At 47.5% G+C, this 8,007-nt stretch overlaps 2 protein-coding genes across 3 annotated transcripts; one reads left to right on the top strand and one right to left on the bottom strand.

The window, feature by feature from the left end:
• The first annotated feature begins 348 nt into the window (after positions 1–348).
• LOC125535628 (probable galacturonosyltransferase 7) lies at positions 349–5,641 on the top strand. 2 transcript variants are annotated; one of them, XM_048698689.1, is made up of 9 exons: positions 349–652; positions 814–845; positions 937–1,032; positions 1,427–1,526; positions 2,480–2,541; positions 2,949–3,247; positions 3,576–3,933; positions 4,015–4,557; positions 4,821–5,641. In XM_048698689.1, the coding sequence occupies exons 1-9, from the start codon at positions 541–543 to the stop codon at positions 5,106–5,108; spliced, it is 1,890 nt and encodes a 629-aa protein (XP_048554646.1). In that variant the 5' UTR covers positions 349–540; the 3' UTR covers positions 5,109–5,641. The 2 variants fall into 2 exon arrangements, with proteins under 2 accessions (XP_048554646.1, XP_048554647.1); XM_048698690.1 differs by lacking the exons at positions 349–652; positions 937–1,032 and having other exon boundaries at positions 814–892.
• Positions 5,642–5,796: 155 nt separating this feature from the next.
• Positions 5,797–7,491, bottom strand: LOC125535629 (putative serpin-Z8). Its single transcript, XM_048698691.1, has one exon. The coding sequence runs from the start codon at positions 7,434–7,436 to the stop codon at positions 6,012–6,014; it is 1,425 nt and encodes a 474-aa protein (XP_048554648.1). The 5' UTR covers positions 7,437–7,491; the 3' UTR covers positions 5,797–6,011.
• Between the last annotated feature and the right edge of the window lie 516 nt (positions 7,492–8,007).

Here is an 8,007-nt window from a genome sequence, read left to right as displayed (position 1 = left end):
ACAATGTCCCTAGCATGTGTAGGGTTGGACTTTTGAGCTCTTGAGCAATACACACTCCATCGCGCGAAATGTTTTTTTATAAGATTTAGGAATCAAGTTTTTTTTAGAAGATTTAAGGGTTTGAGTTTTTTTTTGTTGTTGGGAAACTGTAGGGAACTGAGTTGGTTCCTGGTGCCTTCGCTGGCAGCCTGGCGCACGACCCGTTTCAATCGGAGCGGACCTTCGCTGGCAATTTGGCAAAGACGATGACACGAGGCCCATGTGGCACATGTGCCGCACGCACGGCGGCCCACCCACCCACGCCACACTGGCACCCCCCTCGTCCCCGACTCGCTTCACTCCCTCCCCTCCCCTCCCCCTGGCGCAACCAACACCCCCACGCACGCACGCACGCGCGCCGCTCCGCCCCGCGCCGCACCGATCAAACCCTCCCAACCCCGCAACCGCGTCGCCCAACTCGAAGCATCCCCGCTGGCCCGCACCGACCACGCCGACCCCCACTGCGATGACCAGTAGACGCGCCGCCGGGGACCGGAGCCGATGAAGGCGACGCTGCCGCAGAGGCGGAGGGGCCCGCGCCTGGTGCTGCTCGCGCTCGTCCTCTGCTCCCTGCTCGTGCCCCTCGCCTTCATCTTCGACCGCGCCCCCACCGGTACCCGCCCCCCTCCCTCTCCCTCTCTCTCCCCTCTCCCTCTCTTCCCCCGATTGGGGGTTCGGCGAATGCGGCGCGGATGCGCGCGCGCGCCTGCCTCCGGGTGGATCTGGAGTTCTCTGGATTATTAACCGCCTCCTTTTGACTGGTTTGCGATGCAGGCTACGTGACCACGGACGAGCGGCGCCGACAGGTGTGGCACTGGTTGTTTCCGCCTTTATTGCGGTTGGAGCGGGGCCGGTGGGCGATTCGTGCTGATTTTTTCTTATTTTGTATGGATTTAGGAGGTCGTCTTTCATTCATTCGATCCCGTGGAGCCGATTGGTGGCGGTGGTGGCGGTGGCGCTGTCGATCCAGTCCCCGTCAAAGTAGCGGTACAGGTTGGATGTGCTGCCATACCCCTTTTATCCACGATGTCGACTCTTTTGTAGTAGTAGATTTGTATTGTTCCGTGATGGCGACCTTCGTGATGTCTAGTCATCATCGTTTATGGCGCTTCGTGGTGTGAAGATTCTACTCGGAATTAAGCATATGACGTTCATGGAATGGCAAACTTTTTTTTGGTGTAGTGTCTGTTGTGTGTTAGGCTGTTAGCTTTGTTGAGATACCGTTCTCTTCTTATAATCCTTAGCACCAGGGGGAATGTATTATACTCGATTTTCACTTTGTTTCATGTTCATGGAGTATGAAGGATAACAAAGTATTTCAACAGTGCAGTTCAAGAATGGTCAAATTTGCATCTGCGATACCTTACACTTTCTTTTTCCTTCTCAGGATCCACCCAGGAAGATTTCGAATGGCAGCAGTGGGGTGCCGCCGCCGCAGCATATGCAAATTGATCGCCCCCCTTTGGCTGTCAGTGTTAAACCAAAAGGTACCGCATAGTAACAGAAATAACCCGGTGCCCAGTTAGTTTTGTATTTTTGTCTATGCTTTTGAGATAGGAGTGAATCAGTGAAAGTGTTGCTAGTGCTAGAAAATCATTTACTGAATGTAAGTATGCCTATGCAATTGCAAAGAAACATGGTATACTTATTAGCAAAACCTGCTGTTTGTGCCTTTGAGGTCTACTCGAGGTAAGTGTACATCACGAATATACCACGTGGCATGATTTAAACCAGTGCTCTTAGGCTGATAATGTGATATGCCCTAAGACTTGCATGTGCTATCTCGGTTTTTCTTTGGTCTCTACCTCTAGCTTCCCTTAAAATTCCTAGTTTACTTTACATAGAAGAAACAATTTATTCTACCCAAATATTTCCAAACAGACTATAACGTGCATGTGCTATCTCGATTTCTCTTTGGCCTCTCACTCTTGCTTCCCTCAAAATTCCTAGCTCACTTTACATACTATTCCCTCTGTTCCTAAATATAAGTCTTCTTAGAGATTTCAATGCGGGCTACATACTGAGCAAAATGAGTGAATCTGCACTCTAAAATATGTCTATATGCATTCGTATGTAGTTCTTATTGAAATCTCTAAGAAGACTTATATTTAGGAACGGAGGAAGTAGAAGCAATTTATTCTACCCAAATATTTCCAAACAGACTATGACGTGCATGTGCTATCTCGGGTTTCTTTGACCTCTCACTCTTGTAGTTTACTTTAGATATGAGAAGCAATTTATTCTACCCAAACATTTCCAAACAAACCAGTGTTGATGTTTCGAGAACAACCTCCCTTTCTTTGGATGAGCTGTCTATATGTTTTGTTTTACGTGGAAGCTATTTGTAGGTTGCAGTCCTTTCTTTATTGGTCTTTTATCCTGTATGGTGCATCTGTTTGTTTAGCTTTACATCTGACTCAGTAATTGACGACATATGCAGTTCTTCCGGTACCAAGAACTGAACCGCCAAAGGCTGTGAAGGGATCAACTGAAAGAACAATTGTACGCCTTCTGCATTCAAATATGTACTGTATTTTTCAGAACTGGGCTCAAGCTCTGCTTATGTTTTGACATGTTTAGTCAACAAAATGGAAATTGGGGGGGGGGGGGTTCTACAGCAGTAAGCAGCAAGTATATAATTTTTAGATATTAGATTGTCAGCTCAATCTCATAAAAGATCTTAGGCACACAATGCAAATATTTTCAAATAATTGCGTTCCATATTAGTGGATTGATGTGATAGTGTACTTAGGTAAGCTAATCTTAAGACAATGCTGAATGTACTGCAACCCAGTATCTTTTGGAGTATATAGTACTTAATTTTCCAATCAATGTTCTTATCCCTCCCCTAATCTTTGCATCAATTAGAGTCCAGTGGTTTTGCTATAATGCACATGCATTGCTTTCAGGAAGTTAGCAAGGATATAAAGAGACAAAAGAAAGACCTGAAACCAGATGAAGTGGAAAATTTAAAGGCTTGTCAGCTTGAATTTGGGAGCTACTGCCTCTGGTCAACAGAACATAAAGTAATTATGAAAGATTCAGTAGTGAAAAGGCTAAAAGACCAACTATTTGTGGCCCGCTCATACTATCCAAGTATTGCCAAGCTTCAAGGACAGGAGGCACTTACTCAGGAAATGAAGCAAAATATACAAGACCATGAGAGGGTTCTCAGTGCATCTGCTGTTGATGCTGATCTGCCATCCTTGTAAGAATACATTTTTAACGGTTACGCTTTTGTTATCTTTTCTTCATTCATTCCATTGTAAATCTTAAATTTCAGTTATGATGATAGGTTATGGTACCATATCTTAGCAACACACATCAGACTGAAACGGACATTAGAGTGTTACTCCCTCTTTGAAAATACAGTGTATTTACCTGTCTAAATTTGAACTTTGACCGTAAATTTCTCGTACAATATTTTGTTGTTTTTGTAGAAGTAGTAGAAACCCAACCTGCATATAATTTATCAGTTTTCAATATATGAGTTACTACTTTGATAATTCAAATGACAACTGTGCTATTTCGTTCAGTATCAACAAGAAGATAGAGCAGATGGAGCATACAATAGCAAAAGCGAAATCGTGCACTGTGGAATGCCACAATGTTGTCAGGAAGCTTCGGCAGATACTTGATATGACCGATGATGAAGCTCATTTTCATATGAAGCAGAGTGCATTCCTCTACAATCTTGGTTCTCAGACATTGCCAAAAACTCACCACTGTTTCTCTATGAGGTTGACATTGGAATATTTCAAATCCCCTTCATTGGATTCTGATGTTTATCCGGCTCGCAAGTTCAATACCCCAAACCACAGGCACTATGTTATACTATCTAAGAATGTCCTTGCAGCTTCTGTTGTCATCAACTCAACAGTTATCAATTCTAAGGTATGTGGGTGATATTTACAATGACTAGCTTGCTGTTATCTTCTGCTATGGGCATTCCTGATGTTCTTATTGTTCTTGTAGGAGCCAGCAAACAATGTTTTTCATATCCTAACTGATGCTCAAAACTTCTATGGCATGAAATACTGGTTTGCCCGAAATTCATACAAAAAGGCACCTATCCATGTCGTAAACTATGAAGAAATGATTTTAGAGAAGCTACCAAAGTTTAGTACGCGAGAGCTGTATTTGTCTGAGGAGTTTCGTGTTCTCATCAGGAGCACCGAGCGGCCCACTGAGCAGACAAGAATAGAGTACTTGTCATTGTTCAGCCATTCACATTTCTTTATTCCTGAAATATTCAAGGATCTAAAAAAGGTGGTTGTATTGGATGATGATGTGGTTGTTCAACGTGATCTGTCTTTCTTGTGGAAACTTGATATGGGGGACAAGGTAAATGGTGCTGTTGAATTTTGTGGTGTAAGACTGGGTCAAGTGAGAAATCTCCTGGGTAAGACAAAGTATGATCCTAAATCATGTGCATGGATGTCTGGGGTGAATGTGATCAATTTGGATAAATGGAGGAAGCATAAAATAACAGAGAATTACCTGCTGCTCCTTAAACAGGTTGGTATAAGCCTTGTCTGTTGGTTTCATGCTACAGTGTATAAAAAACGTAGCTCGCATAAAAAATGGCATGGAAGAAGATTTGGACAGTATATGTGGTGTGAAATTCAGTTTATTATAATTACTTGCATGGAATAGGTAGCATGCTGTATTCATTTTTGTTACTGGGCAAGTATCATCATTGTATTAATTTCTGTGTAATACCGAACAATGGTGCTTCATATGGTTAGGACAATATTTATTCTGCTGTTGTTGTGTTGCAGGTCAAGAAAAAAGACGAGGTATCTCTGAGAGAAGCTGCCTTTTCTTTAAGCCTGTTGTCTTTTCAAAATCTCATCTACCCCCTTCCCCTTGATGGGAGGTCGACTCTGTCTGGACTTGGATATGATTATGGAATCGATCCGGAGGTTGCACAGAGCTCTGCAGCATTGCACTACAATGGCAATATGAAGCCTTGGCTCGAGTTAGGCATACTGGACTACAAGAAGTACTGGAGGAGGTTTCTCACTCGAGAAGATCGATTCATGGATGAGTGCAATGTAAATCCGTAGCACACTTGATCAGAACCATCGACAACAGTTTGAGACATCCACTGGCCTCCTCCTTTGAATCCTTCTCTGTCTGACTGGATGCCTGTAGTTCCCAAGAGTTGCACTGTCATTGGCTACCATCTACAACAAACTACACGCAGCAGTTGAACAGGAGAAGAGGTGCTGCCATTGGCTACCAGTGTCGACAGTATTGAGCAGACGCAGCATCATCTGTCCATTGCATTGAACAGATTGATTGATGGTTTCGGGGTCTTGCGATTTTTTATGTAGCAGGTAAAGGATGATGTCTCGTTGTCCAGATTGTTTGGTCAGATCGTCGATGCAAAGATTCATTTCATATTTCTCTCTTTTGCCAATAAGGGCACACATACATGTAATCTCATTTTTTTGGCTGTTAGCTGTAGCGTGGTGATTAATTTTTTGGGGTAGTTCTGCGCCTGTGAAACTGTGGATAACCTGTATATTGTTTGCTATACTTCCTCGCTGGAATGCTATATTTTCTACAAGGTCTCGAGGGGCGCACTCATTTGTTATCCTGAGTGGTGCAGTGTCCATGGCTCCTTTCTGCGTCTGAATTGGTGTGTCCATGATTTGGCATGTATCAGTGCACTGAAGGCATGATTAGCACCTCTAATGGCCATGCTATAGCATGTCAATTGAGTACCTAGGCGTGGAACTGAAACTTGGGCAACGACGAATCTGAAACTGACAACAACGAGCCAGCGAGCAATCACTCGAGCAGATCAAACGACCAATGGCTGATTGAAGAAGCAATCAAATGAGCCCGAAGGAACAAATTAACTTGTAAACCTTGCAAAAATATGTAAGAAAATTTGGTCATCATCTCATCTGAAACGCATGGATGTATTCGAAATAGGGGAATTCCAACATCCTACGTAGCTCCTATTGTGTCGAGGGATCGAGGACATGGCCGGCGAAGACGACGGCGCCGGTCCCCTCGTCCACAATGAAATAGGCAAACGGATGATCGGCGACAAAATCCACCACCGGTGGCGGTTGCCTCGGCCTGGCAGCGCACCCCTCCTGCATAAGACACATGGTGACGGCCGCGGCCCTGGTGCCCTCCTCGTTCACCTCGATGACCGCTTTGTGGACGACCTCGCTCAGGACCAGCGGGAGGCCGGAGCGGTCGTCCTCCGTCATGTCGGACAGGTCGGCCGCCTCGCTGAACGGCAGGCGGAGGCCCAGCTTGTTGAGGACGCCGACGACGCTGTCGTGGAAGGAGAGCTTGAACCTGGGCACACGGAACTCGCCGACGTCCACCTTCTCAGTAGGCAGGTGCTCGTGCAGGAAGCACGGCCGGGAAGCAATCGCGTCGACCAGGCTGCGCAGGCCGTCGTCGGCGTCCGGGAGGAAGATGCACATGGAGAACTGTGTGGAGCTGGAGTTATAGCTGTAGCTATCATTGGAATGGGAGCCGGCGACGGCGAGTCGGGAAGGTGCGGCAGCATGAGAGAATCGACCAGGACGGCCGAGCGGGGCACGGTTAGGGAAGAACGGGGCGGGCTTCGTGGGATCACGATCAACGTCTCTGGGATGAAACGGCGGGCGCGGGCGCGCGCGCACTTCCCCCATCTTGTACTCGAGCTTGAGCACCTTGAACCCGTCGTGCACGGCCACGAACTGCCTCTTCCAGCTCTGCATGAAGGGCACGTCGACGGCGCCGGCGCCGCCGGCCCGGCGGAACGGCGCGTCGGAGGTGTCGCTCTCGTGGAAGGGCTGGTCCCACTTGCCCTTGAAGTAGACGGCGTTGCCGAGCACGACGCGCGTGAGCTCGCTCACCGAGTTCCGGCCGAGCACGGACTCGATCAGGTTGTTGGTGGCGCGCGCCGCCCACGCGTTGATCAGCTGGCGCGACCCCTCGGGGTCGCCGCGGAAGTCCACGGTGGAGGCCTCGGCCCCGTACGGGCCGTCGACGACGGCCTTGCGGAACGCCGGCTTCAGCGGGCAGGCCATGTCACTCCAGACGCCGCACGCGAACGCCACGCGCGGGCCGCCGGAGCCCGACTGGTCCTGCAGCGCGGCCCCCGCCGCGCGCGCGACGAACGCGTCGAGCTCGCCGCGGGATGGCACGCCGAGGACGCGGAGGATCTCGTCCAGGGTGGCGCCGCGGGCGCCGGCGGCCACGAGGGCGAGCGCGGTGTAGATGGACAGCGGCGAGAAGACCAGGTTGCTGTTTGCGTGCTTGTCGGCCAGAGCCCGCGCGAGGCTGGCGGATAGCGCCAACAGCCCCTCGGAGCCGGCGGAGACGCCGCCGGCAGGCTGCGGCTGATGCCTCCTCGTCGGCCCGCCTCCTCGGAAGTCCATCGTATCGTATCGAATCGATCGCAGGTTTAGACTTTAGAATCGCTGACGGATCTGATTACTTTGCTTCGGTTGCTGTTACGAGTTGCTAAGAGTTTTTGCTATATTTTTTTTGACACTTTAAACCCCTCTTTATTCGTTGGACATCAAGGTTACATCTTTGATAGGGAGAGGGATTAAATCTAAGACAACGCTAACGCCCACACGTGTGGTGCGAGCCAAAACCGCCCACACGCACTACAACACACAGACTGCGCCACATCATTGCATGCATACATGTGGGATTTTTTTTAGTTTTTAAAATGTTTTATCTCTTAAATGAAAAATCCGATTGAAGATCCGTTTTCATCATTAAATCTCTCGCGACGAGATCTTTGAAACTAGATCTCATATCAATATATTTTGATGAGTTTATTTTTGGGTTAAAAGTTACCATGTCTATTGCACATGAATTGCCATGGTGTTCACACTGAAGTTGCCATGATATATTTCAACTATTTTCTTCTATATTTAAAAGTAAATTTTGACATATTATAAAATGAGGAATTAAGAAACTAGACTTGTCATGAACCAT

The sequence above is a fragment of the Triticum urartu genome, chromosome 2 (assembly GCF_003073215.2).
Source record: "Triticum urartu cultivar G1812 chromosome 2, Tu2.1, whole genome shotgun sequence".
NCBI classification, from domain to species: domain Eukaryota; kingdom Viridiplantae; phylum Streptophyta; class Magnoliopsida; order Poales; family Poaceae; genus Triticum; species Triticum urartu.
The sequence above is the reverse complement of the archived record's forward strand: the minus strand, read 5'-3'. Positions and strand labels throughout refer to the sequence as shown.

Coding starts and splice junctions, on each gene's coding strand:
- LOC125535628 (XM_048698689.1), top strand. CDS start 541: ATGAAGGCGACGCTGCCGCAGAGGCGGAGGGGCCCGCGCCTGGTGCTG. Junction 846..936: donor CGGACGAGCGGCGCCGACAG/GTGTGGCACTGG, acceptor GTATGGATTTAG/GAGGTCGTCTTTCATTCATT. Junction 3,248..3,575: donor GATGCTGATCTGCCATCCTT/GTAAGAATACAT, acceptor TATTTCGTTCAG/TATCAACAAGAAGATAGAGC.
- LOC125535629 (XM_048698691.1), bottom strand. CDS start 7,436: ATGGACTTCCGAGGAGGCGGGCCGACGAGGAGGCATCAGCCGCAGCCT.